This window comes from Pseudorca crassidens, chromosome 17 (assembly GCF_039906515.1).
Source record: "Pseudorca crassidens isolate mPseCra1 chromosome 17, mPseCra1.hap1, whole genome shotgun sequence".
NCBI lineage: Eukaryota > Metazoa > Chordata > Mammalia > Artiodactyla > Delphinidae > Pseudorca > Pseudorca crassidens.
This window is the reverse complement of record NC_090312.1, coordinates 33,533,148-33,550,728: the sequence shown is the minus strand read 5'-3', so window position 1 is coordinate 33,550,728 and position 17,581 is coordinate 33,533,148. Positions and strand designations below refer to the sequence as shown.

General features: G+C 40.8%; 1 protein-coding gene across 2 annotated transcripts in view; it reads right to left on the bottom strand.

Annotated features, from left to right (window-relative positions):
• Positions 1 to 2,253: 2,253 nt before the first annotated feature.
• DPYS (dihydropyrimidinase) overlaps positions 2,254 to 17,581 on the bottom strand; it is an 88,752-nt gene continuing 73,424 nt past the window's right edge. The window contains exons 8-10 of one of the 2 annotated variants that reach the window (XM_067711507.1): positions 13,939 to 14,146; positions 4,063 to 4,184; positions 2,254 to 2,688 (exon numbers count right to left, since the gene is read on the bottom strand). In XM_067711507.1, coding sequence (XP_067567608.1) covers positions 4,068 to 4,184; positions 13,939 to 14,146 — 325 coding nt within the window. In that variant the 3' untranslated portion in view covers positions 2,254 to 2,688; positions 4,063 to 4,067. The remainder of the gene's footprint in view (positions 2,689 to 4,062; positions 4,185 to 13,938; positions 14,147 to 17,581) is intronic. The other variant, XM_067711508.1, reaches the window with a different exon arrangement.

The following is a 17,581-nucleotide window of genomic DNA, read 5'->3' as shown; positions in this document are numbered from 1 at the left end:
TTGGTGAGAATCTGGAGCAACAGAAACTCTTACACTCTGTTATGGGGGGCGTACGTTTCCACTTTGGAGGAGAATTTGCCAGTGTCTAAGGGGAGAATGCGCCCACCTTCGGACCCGTCAGTTCCACCCCCCTTCACTCAAGGCATATATGTTAGGGAAGCACTCAGTGAGCACAAGGAAATAGGTACAAAAACGCTTATGGCAGTGTTGTTTATGATAATGGAAACAACCTAAATGTCTATCAACAGGAACATGGGTAAATAGATTATGGTGTGGTCATACAAGGAAACACTGTATAGCGATAAAATGGATAACTAGAGCTAGACCTAGCAACACAAATAACTCCCAAACATGTTGACTGCAAAAAAGCAGAAACCAAAGAATACATACCAACAAACAAAGAAAAAACCAACACATACTATATAATGCTTTTATGAGATTTAACCACTACGAAACAATGCTTAGAGATATGTACACATATAGCAAATATATAAAAGATGCATTGTACACGGGAATAAAACACCAGATTCCAGACACTGGTTACCTTGGGGGAGGAAAGGAAAATGAATAAAGAAGCACACAGGGCTCTTCAGCTGTACTGGTAAAGTTTTCTTTCTTAAACAGGATAATAGGTATATAAGTGTGATTATGTTAACTTTTTTGCTTTTGGTATGTTTTGATAAATTCATAATGTATTTTAATTTTAAGAATTGTTTTTTAATTTTAAGAATTGTTTAAGGCCTCACAAATAGGAAATAGAAGTTTAGATCCCACACTTTTTTGTTTCCCAGTACATCATTCTGCCCATCAGAGTAAGGAGTGAATATTTACCAAAAAAAAAAAAAAAAAAGCTACTAATTCCATCTAGTCTTTGCACAGACCTTGAGAATGCAATTGTTTAGTGACAAAGGGACCCTTACTTTGTATACCAGAGGCAATCCTGAAAAACAAGCTATTAAATATTAATAGCTTGAATCATGTTTTTCCATTGCCTTAGGTCACTTATTTAGAACTATGTTTCTACAAACATTTTCATGACAAAGCCTAAGGAAAGCAACGTAGGGATCCCCACATTCATTTCAAATGATTTTGTTAATGTAGAATCCTGAGGCTATTTCATTCTCCCAAAGAGATCCACCAAATACTAGACAACGAATCCGTTTCTTCATTTAAAGCCCCTTTACACTAAAATACTCCAAAAAATTTATCCTTATTTTGTTGAAAGTTCTCACTTAGTTCATCAGTATCAATTCAGGAACTTAGCAGGAACTCCTTCATGTCCTCTGATAATTATCCATTGAATGCCCATCAGTTGGTGCTCTGGTAGATGCTGGGGAAATAACAGTGGACCAGACAGCCCTGCCCTGAACGAGCTTTCAGTTTCCTGGAGGAGGTCAACAAGTAAAGCAGGTAGATATAGTACAGTGGGGTGTGGTGCTGTGACGGGGTATATGGTGGCCTTGATATGGAGGAACAGAAAGTGGGACTTAACCCTATGGTGTTGGGTCTGGGGAAGCCTCTGAGTGAGGGTGATATTTAAGCTGAATTCTAAATATTGAGTGAAAATTGGCTTCTAGTTAAAAAAGCAATTTCATTCTTCTTTTCAGAGGATTCAGTCATCTTATTGTTGAATTTTTTCATCAACCAAAGTGGAGGAGAAAAGTCATATTTTAAGGTATCTCTTACCTGAGAAAAGAGACCTGTGATTCTTCCATAGATGTATTTCATCATCCTTTTTACTGTGTGTTCAAAACGAATCACAACTGAGTAAACTAGATTCCTACCATCCTTTGTCAAAAGTGTGACTACACCCCAGATCTAAGTGAGTAAGTTGGGGCAGATGTGTCTGCAGTGAGAACATAATTGCCCTGATTTTACTGCATGTTTTTAAAATCCCTCTTGGCCTAGTTACCCAGGAGAAGGAATATAAACTCAGCTTCTCTGCACACACAGAAGGATCAGAGCACAGACCAGGAAGCATAGGGGCCGGAAGGTATCACTGCAGCATCTTTCAGCCACGTTGACTCCATTGAATTCCCTCAAATCCTGCATTCATCAGTGTAATTGGATTATTTGCTTTGGAGTTATTCTAAGGTTGAGTATCCAGTTTGATTACATGGGGTTTGCTGAGCGACCGGATTTCCAGGAGTTGCGGAAGCAGATGTCTCTCGGGAAATTCTGAATCAAAACCAACCTCCCAGACTCCCCAGTCCCACTAGTTAAAAGAAGACACACATAACTCAGATAACAGGATATAAAATGAAGATCTAAATGTTTATTAATTACAATAAAGATCTAAATGTTTACAAATTACAAAATAGAATGTAAAAATCACAGAGTTCGCTATTTTTAAACAAATGTAGCCATTAAAAAACTTTAAACAAGAAAGTGATTTTTAAAAATTCAAAGTAAGAAATCTGGTGTAAGCAAAGATGACATTTTAAAGTATCATCAGTGAATTTTCACACAGACTTTCCATCACAGTAATATTCACTTATATCTTCAATCTTACACAGCAACAAAGTCACAGTAAGAAAGACGGCAATTGCTTCTGAAGGGAAATCAAAGAAGCCTAGAGCGATTATTTTTTCAAAAGGATCTTGGGGAGTTGAAATAAGGCCCGCTTCTCCACGGGCTGACAACATTTAACTGGGATGGGAACAGCAGCATCCTTTTCTCTGATTTTACCTTTGAACAGAATAAAAGGAACCCAGTGTAACATTCTCCCTCACAAAGAGATGCAGAACCCAAGCCTGACCCCCAAGAAATCCTATAATCAAAGTAAACATGAATCCCGCTCCTACAAATGCTGGTAATAGCATGTTACAGCGTTCAATAAAATGTCTTCCTCTTGCTAATCTTCCTCTGGATTTTTAACACAACCTTCCTGGATTGGAAAAATAGTTCCAATAGTCAGGAAATGACAACCAAGCTGCAACTGCTGGCTGTCCGGCATTACTAAAAACTTAACAGCATTCACTAATGAAAGAGAACACAGCTGGGAGTACACAGGGCCCCATTATACAAGGCTCAGGGTTTACGTAAGGAAGCATAGGTTATCATAATGTAAAAACCTGCAATGCCTAACTGGGTTTGTATAAAACGAGTCCTTTGACAGACAGCGTCCCTAATTAACACAAACATCTCTCCCTGTCCATCTTGTCAACCTCCTCTGTAATCTTTTGCTGATTGCTACCTGCTGAAACATCTGAAAATGTATCACACGTTAAAAAGAAAAAACAAAGCCATAGAGGCTAGTGAAATTGCAAAACTGGCAAAACATGTAGATTTCATGGAGTCAGTGGAAACGATGTTAGAGAAATGTTTAAATCACAGGAAAGCCATGGTGAAATAGGTACCTGGCAGAGCAGGACCAGAAAACAACTGGGGAAAAAAAAAAAAAAACCCAGAAAAAGAAAATTGACAAGGATGATGATAATACGTGCTTCAAAAAGAAAGACTTGAATGTCAAAAGAGAAAACAGAGGAAGCACTCAAATGTTTTTTAAATGACCACATCTATATTATTCTAAAACTGTGTGAAATAAGCTATCAAATCATTTTCGTGAAAAATTATACCCAAAGCAACATGATTCATTTTTCATTCCATTCTAAGTTCTAGAATATGGTTGCCTTTACAATACATAGATGCATTTCTTCCAGATAAAGTCCTAATCGGTTTATAAATTTTGACTATAAACTTGCACTCTCAGTTTTAAGTAGTGCCAGCCTTCCTCAATAACAGCCTCTCTCTGTGTTACCAGCCTCTCACTCATATTTGATTCTCTAGGCCTCTGTGCAATGTTTCCTAACGTCTCAGAGAATAAACCTCCAGCTAGCCCAAGGCCTTCTTCAACCTGGAGGCCTCATCCAAGTGTTCTGCGTCAAGAGGTCTTTTGTTAGCCTGCCCTTTGGCTGAACTGTCCTTGAGTCTTAGGTCACTTTGAAGTCTTTGACCTTGACCGTGGACTCTTTAAACACTAAGGAAGAAAGAGATAATGCTAATTTCATATGCTGTCAGGGAGGGAAACTTTCTCTGCCCACTATCCCTTACTGACAGCACCTGGTTCAGGAGTGGGCCTGTTTCCTGGTCCCATGTGTGGCGTCTTCTTTTGTCCCTCTGGATTTCAGTGTGATGACTTCTCCCTTATAGGGTTCACGCTCCACGGGGGTAGGCGTGCAAGTCTGAAACAGAACATTTCATTTTTCTCTTGTGGCTTGTTGACTTCTTGAATTCAAAGCTAAGTTCTGCTCCCTAAGTGAATTGTGAGACCAAAAACGAGCCTTGTGAATTATCATGTGCCTCCCATGCCCTGCCCTTTCACAGAAACTCCCGGCGACCTCAAGTACCCGCATTGCCCCACTCTTTCACTGGGGTTGATTTGCATCAGACAAAGGCCGAGGGAACACTTCCTAACAGTCATTCCTTCCACCGCAACTTTCACTGGGGCCTCTGCCATATCCTCACACATTCTGTTCTATAACCACCTTCCAGGCTTTTCCAACATTCTACCTTTTCTTGTAGTTTCAGTTCTAGGTGTCTATATTCCCAGAGTGTTCTGTTGTACGTCTCCTACGACTTTCAGCTTTTTGTTTCAGATTCTAGCAGTCTGTGTGTGTGTTTCCTCATTTTCCTGATAGTCCCCTCTTGTAACAAGCCTTCCACAGAATCTCCCATCTGGGACTATACCCCTTTGGTGCCCAACTGTCTAGCAGAACCCTGGATTCAGCTAGAGTTAATTCAGTGCTTGAGCAGACTTTCGAAATCAGGACTTTCTAAACAAAGGGATGCATAAGAACTAAATCCTACTGTTTGTCAATGTGGACACAAATTCACTGGCAAGTCAAGTAATTGCAAACCACAGTGATTAAGGGCATGGGCTCTGGAACCAGCTTGCCTGGGCATGTTACTTAAAACTGTGCTTCAGCTGTAAACTGGGGATCGTAATAGCTCCTAATTTGTAGGGGGGTTGTGAGGATTAAATATATGTAAAGCATTTAGAATAACGCCTAGCATATAAAAGCTCTTAAAAAATAAATATGTGTGTGTGTACGTTTGTGTACATGTCTTATTTTGACCACCAAAACTAATGTATTGTAGTGATCAACCGTGTGGGCTTTGGAGAAAGGTAGGTCTGAGTCTGAATTCTAGCTTTGCCATTTACTGGCTGTAGGAAACTGGCAAGTTAATAACCTCCTCTGAGCCTACTCACTCATGTATGAAATGCAAGGAATAAAACCTACCTCACAGGCACATGAGATTTCCCAGATACAAAGCATTTCCTTCCTTCATCCAGTAGATATTTACTGAGCACACACAAGCCCCAGATATTTTGCAGAGGATAAAGCAGAGAACAAGACAGAGACCGTGTCCCTACAGTGGAATTTGAAGCACACTGATCACTTAGTGACTAGGAAGACCCCTGCCCTCTGTGCACAAGTCCAAGCCTCTGTCCACTTTCTGTGTCTGGTTGGATGCTTTGCTGGACTTGCATCTTGGCTCGCTATCGACTCAGTCCTTTCCTTGACCCTGGATCCTGCCATCACCTTGAACACCGACATGGGGTGGCTGCCACCCAGTCCCTGGACATTGTAGTTACCTGGAGCCAATCCACACCTGAAACTTTAAATTAATTTAATACCCCACTCTCTGACCACATGCCCCGTTTCAGGTCTTTAGTCTCCATGTTTTTTCTTCTCCTGGTTTACTTTTCAAGCCCAACTATATATATGTACTTAAACCTACGGTGACCATATAATTCATCATCCAAACTGGGACACTTCTGAGCGTGTAAAGGGAAGGATGTTGGTGGGAAGGAGATCCCTAGTTGAGCTCCTCTCCTCTTTGTGTCACTTATCCTGGCCAGAGCTCAGTTTCCCTCATCCTCTCTTGTTCTGCTTTACCACTGATCTGCTCCCCAGGTTGCACTTCAGGAAATATTCAGGAATATTATATCCTGAATAAATATCTGCACTTTGCACTTTGTCTAAGAATCCCCTTGCGGCCGCTCAGTCACTGTACTAGCAATGCCACGAGGCCCCTCTTAGCCTGGCTGGTCACTCTGGTCACACTGCCCATCAAATGTCTCTGACCTGACTGGCCAGGTCTCCCGTGCACACAGCCTTCCTCTTCATCTGCTGCTGAGGCTCGAGACAGGCAGGGACCGATTTCCCGCCAGGATGGCTATGGGCTGTCAACCACTCCTGCCCACACCGCAACCTCAGACAGACTGGCCCTCTCTGGGGAGGCTTCTGCTGCCCCACACTTCACAGTCTTCCCCTTTATAGACAAGTTGACAGGAATCAAAGACAATTTAAGTTCTGGTCTCAAGCCTTGCAGTACTTTCAACCTTTTAATATTTTCTTAGCCTTAGATGTGGTTACGTAAGTTCTTTAACGCTAGACCCAGGTCTTGTCCATCTTTGTACTGTCTATTGCCCCTGGCACTGTACTCTATATACATTTTAGAACCTCAATAGAGGTTCACTGTGACGAAATGGAAAGGTGATGGCACTCGTTCCGCAGAATGTTAAGCCTTCCCTGCATTATTCCAGAGTTCGGCTGCACATGTTTTCTAAGCAGACTTACGCTGCAGCTCTCAGGAAAAGTAGTCACGTGGCTTCTCTCTAGTGGCAAATGGAAAATCTCCATCTCAAGTGTGACGTGCCCAGCCCTGACATGGGCATCAGCATCTGGTACAACCAGTGCATAATGCTCAGAGGTTACTCTAGTGGTTGGGTCCAAAGTGGGCTTCTTTCCCAGGTATCCAGGATGAGTACAGTGATGACAGGGACACCATCCTGAGTCTCCCAACTAAATGCATACCTATTTCTTTTTTTTTTTTTTTTTTTACTTATTTATTTATTTTTGGCTACGTTGGGTCTTCGTTGCTGCGTGCGGGCTTCTCTAGCTGCGGCGAGTGGGGGCTGTTCTTCGTTTTGGTGCGCTGGCTTCTCATTGCGGTGGCTTCTCTTATTGAGGAGCACGGGCTCTAGGTGCGCAGGCTTCAGTAGTTGTGGCACGTGGGCTTCAGTAGTTGTGGCTCGTGGGCTCTAGAGTGCAGGCTCAGCAGTTGTGGCGCATGGGCTTAGTTGCTCCGCAGCATGTGGGATCTTCCCGGACCAGGGCTCGAAGCCATGTCCCCTGCATTGGCAGGTGGATTCCTAACCACTGCGCCACCAGGGAAGTCCCTGCATACCTATTTCTTAGAGGACATTAATGCAGCATAAAGCTCACAGAAAGACCAGGATGAAGTATCACAGGGTTCTGGGTTGAACAAAGTAAGCAGGTCTCTTCTCTTCTTCGTGTTCTAGTTTTCGTCTGATCTCACTGGTCAGCTTTCTCAGGCTCCTTTGCTGGCTCCTCCCCTCAGCCTCTGAAGGTTGGCAGCCCCAGAGCTCTTTCTCAAGTCCCCTCTCTTCTCTGTCTACAGTCTCTCTGGTGGCCTCAGACTTGTGTTTTTAAATAAATGTAGATGCCAGGATTCTTAAATTTTATGTCCAGCCCCAATGCCTCTCAATTTCTGGACTCCTTTATCCAAGTGGCTAACTGACCTCTTCACAGGGAGGTGTAATTAGCATCTCAAACAGAACTAGAACTTAAGCACCACAAACTATAGTTGAAAGAGAAGTAGGATTAAAACTCTTTGAGCCCAGGGACTGCTGTCTTAGTTACACCTGTACCCCCGGCACCTGGAATATGGAATTGTATCTGGTGCTTAAAAACATTTGTTAAATGAAAGATTTCTTGACTGTAGGACTTTTTAGAACTTTTTAGATGATATTGGGCAACAGAATCACCTGAGGGTAGCATTATCTAAGATCACTTGAAAGCTTTTTTAAGGAGCACCTAAAAGAGACTAGGATCCTGAGCGCACACCTTCGGAAGACTGATCTGGGTGGTGACATTTTTTTCCCCCAGTACAGGCTGGCCAAAATTAGATGATCACACCCCACCAGCAGTTCTTCCCATCTTGATGGGTTTACAATCAAATAGAAAGGTTTGAGGGTAAAACACTGTGAGGGGCTATCCTAAGTAATACGGGAAACGTGGATGGTACCTCACCCAGCAGCGTGCTCGTGGTCTACTTAGGTAGATGGGAGTTCAATTTGAGTTCATAGTATTTAATGATGATTGTCACTGTGGTGAGTTCATAGACAAAAATGGGAATTATATCACAATGTGAAGTGCTATGACTAAATATTAATTGCAATCACTATACCCGCATGATTGCAGAAATGTTTTTGGTTAGCTGATCAGGGAAAAGAGGAAGCTTAAATTTGATAGAAAATTTACCTGTATTGTCTGCAGAGAGTAAAATGCTAGGATGCTAGATTTTTCTGAGATTTTTAAGCCCATAGACAAGAATCCTGAACCTCAAGAAGTTACTAATACAATGTTGATCATGGAGGCTAAGATACTAAAATAGCGATAAAGACAACAGAACTTCCAAATACCAAACAGCAGACACTGACGTAACACCAAACAGTCCAAATGAGCAGCGACTCCCTGAGAATGAAATCCATGCCTGGCTGGTGAATTTACAGGTAGGTATTCAGTACCTGGTGAACTTCAAGGTTCTTAGAGGTCCTCACAGGACTGAGCTCTCCAGGGGACTATGAATCACTAGATTCAACAGAGGTGATCTATAACAATGAAAATTTGCATTTTGATGTTTTACAATCCACCAAATGTTTCCATTTAATCCTCAAAATACCCTGCGAGCTATTTCTCAAGAACAATGTGAGCACATAATTTGGTCATCAATAAGTATTTACTGGATGAACACTGAATGGTTAGATAAAACATGGAAAGAGAGTACTTACAAAGTCCCTGTATACAGTGATGTACTGGTAAGTGTTGACAACCCACCTTCCCCTTTTCTCATCACTCCTAAAGCCCTGATTTATAGCACTTGCCTATTTCTGTTGTGTAAATGCTCTCACCATGGCTGATTTCAAGCTACCGACATCACTGAATGAGGAGTCGGGAAGGGATACATACAAGGGTCTCTCACAGCCAAAATGAGCTGGCTCCAACATATGCACGGCCTTTTGCAATTACTAGCAAGCAATCCGAGGAAATCAGAATTACGTGGCAGCTGGTGATATGAAAGTATTTTCTCTGGGCCACCACATTGAGAAAGACATTGATAAACTGTTATTTCGGAAATGGAAAACACCCATTTCAAGGACTAGATCAGCCATCCATTTAATTTTATCTTATCTAAAAGGCAAATTACGCTTATGGCTGCAAAGGCACAAGCCAGTTTAAAAGCTTTGGCGCAGTATTCTGAAACCATGCCTTACTCCATGAAGCTATTCCTGCTTCTCTAGAAGATGCAATGTGACCCTAATTTTCCAAAATAGATTGGGTTGCTTATTACTGAAAAAAGAGAAAAAGGGATTACTTGAAGAATGTCTATGCTTCCAAATTTTGGTAAAAATTATAATACTCTAAACACACAAAAATTCTAGGAATAATAAACCATTTGAGTTTAAAAAGGTTTTGTTTTTGTTGTTTTTGGTAAAGAAGGAACAGTAGGTAAGTTGATTTTCTTCTTTCAAAATGTACTTGAACACCCAAGCTGCTGTTACAGTGGCCCTCCGTGTGCACAGTTGGGTGAATACACGGATAGAGAGGGCCAACGGTATAAGGGACTTGAGCAGCTGTGGATTTTGGTATCTGCAGATACTGAGCACCTAACCCTATGGATACCAAGGGACCATGTACTGTTTTTCCTTCCTCTTATATTTTTCTTTCCTAAATCCCCCAACACGCTTCCTTAAGTGACTTTTTATATTGAATTGAAATATGTATTTTATTATGTAACACATATCAAATAAATTTTGATGTTTCATCTTCTGATTTAAATTTTTCCCCTTAATGATCCCCTGTTTAAATATTAAAATAAAGTAACAATTCCCTGAAGCTGTCAAATTGCATTAAAATGTCATTTCTCTCCTTCGAAATTCCTCACAATATCCGTTAACAGTGATAGCTGCACAGCATGATGCCAAGTTTCACTAAGTAATAAAATCGTGGATAAGAATCAAGTTCACAGACAACCCCACTGTTTGGGACGAGGCAAGAGGCAATCTTCTGTGTAAATTTATTTCCAGTCCTTTCTATGACCTCTGAAACTACAGTCTTTGCTCCTTCCATTTGCAATTTGTTTATTTATCAAACGCCTACTACATAGGAAGTACTGGGAATAAAAAATAAGTTCCTCGAAGAACTAACGTTCTAGCCAGGAGACCAGCTGAGTTCTGGGACTGACAAACACTGGCGTGTCTCTACAATCTGTGCTTTGGAGTCCAGAGTGGTAAGTGATTATTTTCTTGGGAAGGATAACAGGATAGCAGGAGAAATGGTATGGGCCTTTCCTGCTTGCCTTCAAACTCTTATCCTCACTTACAAAGAAATCTGAATGTTTCAAATGAAAACCAAAGTAAGAGCTCTAATTACCTCATGCGAATTTAAAATCTAGGATTCCTAACAACCCTTTTTCTTAACTTTAACGTAATATTTTTCTTCTATAAAATTATCTTTGCCTGATGGAGAGAAAAAAGGTCTGAAACATCTCCACACAGTCCCCAAACCTCATTTTATTCATTTTTTTTGATACTTTTTCTACATCAACACTTTTTAAAATAATGCATTCCCCATGATTTGAGTTTCACAATCATTTTCTTCTGTTTTCTTGCTCTACAGAGGTCTCATGTACAGCGGGAATCAGAAAGGCCTTATCACACACCCTGGCTCTTACGTTTACTTACTGCTCAGCCCAGGGAAAGTTACTTAATCTTGCTGAGAGTCAGTTTTCTATTCTGTAAAATGGGGATGATAATATCTCCCACATGGCTTGTTGTGCAGGTTAGGTAAAATAATAAATATAAATTACACCAAATACACTGCCTGGCAGATAGTAAGTGCTCAGAACAATATATTGTAATACAACTATTACTTACTGCTATTGTAAAAACAATAATGCACTAGAATACCTAAAAAGTTGGTATCAGAAGAAAATATTGAGAAACTAAAATAACTCACAAAATTGATAGTGAACTAAAAAACGATGTTAGCATTAATTTTGCCAATAAAATACCCAACAACGATTTGAAAAGGAGAACTGATGAAGCCAGTCATTCAGTGATCTCGGCATGTTTTCCCTACAAGAGGAAGACGTAGGCAAAGTCAGTCCTTTAAATGCAGTCTGTCAGGGCTTCCCAGTTAGTCTAGTGTCCCTGCTGGTGGGCAACTGGTACTGACAGCCAGGAGCAGGCTCGTCCTGGATCCACTTCAAGCGTCACATGATCCATCACCCAGTGCTGTCAGTACTATCTCTTCTAAGTCAACACTTATCTGTTTATCTGTTCATCCCTTGGATTCTACAAGTGTCATGAATGAACTAGCTGCCATCAAGGCCTCTCACTTAGATTTTTTCCCCAAACCTAGAATAATTTATCTCCCATTAACTCATTTAACTCAATCTTTATGGTTTACGTTATATGGTTTATTGCTTAAGTATACAGCTTTTGTAGTCAGATAACCGGAGTTTATGTTTTGGTCCTGCCATATACTAGCTGTGTGACATGACCAAGTTTCTTAATTTCCTGAAGCTTCAGTTTCCTAATATTTAAAGTGGGGGGGCTTCCCTGGTGGCGCAGTGGTTAAGAATCCACCTGCCAATGTAGGGAACACGGGTTCGAGCCCTGCTCTGGGAAGATCCCACATGCGCAGCAACGAAGACCCAATGCAGCCAAAAGTAAATAAATAAATAAAGTGGGGAAAATAATACTCCCTCGCTCACAGGGTTGTTACAGTGACAGAGCCCCTAGCATTGTGCCTTGCCTTCAGTAAAAGCTCAGTAAATGTTAGCATTGCTGTTATTTACCATGTGATGTTTAGAAATACATGGAAACCTTATAGTCTCTACCTACCTGTCACCTGTCAGTGTCAATATTTACAAATTAACTCCCAGCAAAATAAATTGCAACCTTAAATATTTTGACTGAAATACAGTATATAAAGAAATGTCATGAAGAACCTAGGGGTAAGACAGGAATAAAGACACAGACCTACTGGAGAACGGACTTGAGGATATGGGGAGGGGGAAGGGTGAGCTGTGACAAAGCGAGAGAGAGGCATGGACATATATACACTACCAAACGTAAGGTAGATAGCTAGTGGGAAGCAGCCGCATAGCACAGGGAGATCAGCTCGGTGCTTTGTGACCGCCTGGAGGGGTGGGATAGGGCGGGTGGGAGGGAGGGAGACGCAAGAGGGAAGAGATATGGGAACATATGTATATGTATAACTGATTCACTTTGTTATAAAGCAGAAACTAACACACCATTGTAAAGCAATTAAACCCCAATAAAGATCTTAAAAAAAAAAAAAAAGAATTGTAGCATCCTGAGAATTTAAAGCATTCTAGAGCACTTGTTTACTTAATCAAAGCTTTAGGAAGTGGTTAAAAAAAAAAAAAAAGGATGAATCTTATCTAACAAACTCTGAGAATCCACAAGCAAAAAATTTTCACAAGACTTTAGAGGAGAAATCAAAGAAACTACAAGACCCAAACGAAATGAATCGGAAAACAGCCAGAGAACTTTGGAAAAAGAGAAGTATATTTTAAAATGGAAAGAAGACACAGAAGCCTTAGAACTAACCCAAGGGTTACAAATTCTAAGGGCTACATGGCCAAGTTGGGAACATTAATGAGTGAAGCCTGTAGATGAAAATCAGAAAGGCTGCCTCTGTGGGGCTTGGCCATCCAGCTCCAGCCTGCTCTTACCATGTGGGATTGGGGGTACACGGTGCCCCGCCTCACTCCAAACCCAGCAATTTAGATGGTTTTAGTCTGAAAATTCTGATATATTACCGTGTGTAGTGAAGTGAATTTTTAAAACTGTTTAAAACACTGCATGAGCTAAACAAACATTGGAAAATCCAAGACATATTAAAAGGACAAACACCTCTTTTTTAACAGCTGGATTATAACAAAGACTTGGAGGCCTCTATTATAAATTCGGTCATCAAAGGGGGAAAGCAAAGAGACTGAACTGATGTTTATTGACCTCCTACTAGTGCCTTATGTTTTAAAATCTCATTTGACTCTTGCAATCTGTTGGGGAGAAAACACTGTTGTCATTTTCCAGATGAGGAAACAGACCAAGGACGATAGAGACACTTACTCTTGGCCACACAGCTAGGAAAAGGGAAGCCAAGGAAGAATTCATATTTACCTTGACCTCAAGCTCCGCCATTGCTCTGGTGGTCATTAGAATACACCTTGCAGACCTTCAGCTACAGGGAGCTTGATGTTTCAAGGGACAGTAGTTGAGTTTGAACTCCATCCTTTCGTTCGTCGGAGGACATGCCTCCCACTGCCGTTCTCAGCCAATGACAGCACGCCACGTGGCTAGATGCAGGAGATGGCTCAAGGACTGCTTGCAGGCCTTGCTCAATCTTTCTTGGTCTGCATAGTAGCCTAGGATGTTTCCACCACTTGTTTTTCTCCCTCTCTCCTTCACTGGGGCCAAGCTTGAATTGCAGGCTGAGGGCTCTCCCAGCCTCTCCCGGGCTCCCACCCATTTTCTCTCCCAGGTGTTTAAAAAACTCACACCTTTATCCATCTGGGTGGCTGCTTCTCAGAGGACCCTGACTAACAGCAATTGTCAAAAGGCCCACAAGGGCCCTACACTTGCCTGGGAAAACCTCACTTGGTCCATTAGGAAACCCGATAGACACCAATCTTCAAAAGAAACTGCATCCATCCAATAATGACTTTTTTCTTTGAAAGCTGTATTTGTTCATAACCTCTTCTAACACCCCGTGAATATGTTAACCAATTGTATGTGACAACGCCATCACCAGCATCCAGGAGCAAGTGACAATCCAGCCCGTGTTAACAGCCCACTTAGCCCCAACTCACCTGGTCCTGCTGCTTGATCCGTTTGTAAATATATTCAGCAAATGGTTTACGAGGAATAAACTTCCCGTCTCCTGCTGTGACATTGAAAACTCCAGCTTCATACACCACTTTGCCTCTTGAAATAGTCACCAGGGGCACCCCATGGCACACCATGCCCTCGAAGATGTTGAAGTTAACAGCCTGATGATGAGTTTTTGCCGAAATGGTCCTGATGTAAAAACAAAGATGTTCCCAATCATTACCAGCTCATATGACAAATATGAAATATTAAAAGAATGACTTATAAGAAAATTTAGCAACTCTATTAAGCCACAGCTTTATCACTGGAACAAGTGACTTTAAGAATAGAACATAGCATTAACATTTTATTGCAAAGTAATTACATTTTCTGAGAGAAAAACCCAGTAGGTCACTCTTTGCGGTGATTAATGAGGATGGAGTGAGTGGAAGAAGGGCATTGCCTCTAGTGTTTATAATTTTAAGTTATTTTTACGTATATGTTTAAAGAACAAAATATTACTTGTAAAATATTTCAAACATAGATGAGTATGATGAACACACTGACTCAATACCCCACTCTACGGAATTTTAACGTTTTGCAAACACAGTCGAGGTTTCCTCAATACCTCCCTGTCCCTCAAATTCCATCCCTGTCCCTCCCTTCCCAGAGGCAATCATTAATTGGTATTTAACTTATATGGCCTTTATTATGTTGAAGTAGGTTCCCTCTATGCCCACTTACTGGAGAGTTTTTTTTATCATAAATAGGTATTGAATTTTGTCGAAAGCTTTTTCTGCTCATCTATTGAGATGATCATATGGTATTTATTCTTCAATTTGTTAATGTGGTGTATTACATTGACTGATTTGCATATATTGAAGAATCCTTGCATCCCTGGGATAAACCCCACTTGATCATGGTGTATGATCCTTTTAAGGTGCTGTTGGATTCTGTTTGCTAGTATTTTGTTGAGGATTTTTACATGTATATTCATCAGTGATATTGGTCTGTAATTTACTTTTTTTGTAGTATCTTTGTCTGGTTTTGGTATCAGGGTGATGGTGGTCTTGTAGAATGAGTTTGGGAGTGTTCTTTCCTCTGCAATTTTTTGGAACAGTTTGAGAAGGATGGGTGTTAGCTCTTCTCTAAATGTTTGACAGAATTCACCTGTGAAGTCATCTGGTCCTGGACTTTTGTTTGTTGGAAGATTTTTAATCAGTTTCAATTTCATTACTTGTGATTGGTCTGTTCATATTTTCTATTTCTTCCTGGTTCAGTCTTGGAAGGTTATACCTTTCTAAGAATTTGTCCATTTCTTCCAGGTTGTCCATTTTATTGGCATAGAGTTGCTTGTAGTAGTCTCTTATGACGCTTATCCCACTACCGGGCATATACCCAGAGAAAACCATAATTCAAAAAGACACATGCACCCCAATGTTCACTGCAGCACTATTTACAATAGCCAGGTCATGGAAGCAGCCTAAATGCCCACTGACAGATGATAAAGAAGATGTGTTACATATATACAATGGAATATTACTCAGCCATAAAAAGGAATGAAATTGGGTCATTTGTAGAGACCCTAGAGACTGTTATACAGAGTGAAGTAAGTCAGAAAGAGAAAAACAAATATCATATATTAACGCATATATGTGGAATCTAGAAAAATGGTACAGATGAACCGGTTTGCAAGGCAGAAATAGAGACACAGGTGCAGAGAACAAACGTATGGACACCAAGGGGAGAAAGTGGGGGTGGGAGGGGTGGTGGTGGTGGGATGAATTGGGAGATTGGGATTGACATATATACACTAATATGTATAATAACTAATAAGAACCTGCTGTATAAAAAAATAAAACTTTAAAAAATTCAACATAGAAAAAATTATACCTTGAAAAGGAAAATTGTATCTTGAATTTCTTTCCCTTGTCTGTGGCAAAACTGGACATTTGAGGACAATAAAAATAACAAAATATGTTGAACATAATCTCAGCATATTTTGTCATGCATCTGCATATTCATCAGCATTCTCAGCATTTTATTAATACTTTTCAATCTTACACAATATGACTAATGACTTCTAAGCTGGATATTTGGAAATACTGGGTGTTCGCCTTTCCCTAAATCACATTAAATGGAAAAGGAAAAAGAATATCTGGCAGCAGTGGATCATCCAAGGGTAATCTGAAGTTTCTACAAGTGCTTGCTCTCAGGAATGGATTAAAGAAAAGTGCTTTGCTAAAACTCCCAAGGCTAGGTCAAAGGAATAGCAGCTAAAAGCTCCCCTGCAACCCTAATCTGGAGGGGCGGAGCTGGGAGACTCACAGTGCCACCTCCAGTGGAAATGAACGACGCGACGCTGACCTGGTCCTGGGTTCCAGAATCCTGTACCCAATTATCTGTTTGGTTTCCACTCCTTAACACATCCAAACAGAATTCTTGATTTTCCATGATGACTCCAGCCCACACACTGGAGTTTGCTCCTCCCTTGAGTTTCTCATCTCAGTAAATGACACCCCCAGCCACCTTTCCTCACTCCTCAAACCATCATCAAGCCTGTTGGTTCTACCTCCAAAAAAAAAAAAATCCCAAACCTGCCCATTTCTCTCCCCCTCCATGGCTCCCACTGAGTCCACGCCACCATCATCTCTCATCTGGACAACCCCCAACACCTCTTACTGGCCTCCATGTTTCCATTCTTACCCTCCTACACTCCTTACCATCCCCCCACAAAGATGCTCAAATCATATTTTAAAAATGTACATCAGATCAGGTCACTTTTCTGCTTGAAACCCTCCAGTCTGTTCCCCAAGACACAAATAACTGTAGAAAAGCCCAGATAATAATAATCATGAAATAGAATCTGCTCCCAATGAGAAATATCAGCATGGAAAAGAAAAAGAAGATGTTCCTGTATGTCAGGTGGATACTTTATGACATTCTATTTCACCTTTATAACACCTCTTCAAGGCAGAGAGTATTGTCTACACTTGACGAGTAAATAAATTGAGATTTAGAGAGGTTACATAACTTGTCAAAGGACCTATGACTACTTTGATGAAACGGGAATCTTTTCATATTTTTTAAGTTAACATACAATAAAATTTACATTTTTAGTGTTAGTTCTATGAATGTTGACACCTGGATAGATTTGTTATCCTCACAACATTCAGGACACAAACAGTTCCATCGCCCCCCAAAACTCATACCATCCCTGTGTGGTCGCAACCTCCCCCACGCGTAACTCCTGGAGATCCTTGATCTGTTCTCTATCTCTTGAGCTCTTTTCAAGAATGTCATGTAAATGGAATCACAGAGTATGTAACCTTTTGAAGCTGACTTCTTTCATTTGGCATAACTATTTTGAGATTTATCCAAGTTGTTGTGTGTATCAATAGTCCATTCCTTTTTAATTGCTGAGTAGTATTCCAACGCATGAATACCCCATAGAGTGTTATCCATTCACCTACTGAAGGACATTTGGGTTGTTTCCAGTTTTTGATGATTATGAATACAGATATTATAAAGATTCATGTACATGTTAGGTGTGAACGCTTTTCTTAGTGTAAGTTCCCATGAGTGGCATCACTGGGTCCTATGGCCAGTGTATGCTGCACAAAAAGAGCTTCCAGTATCCTTAGG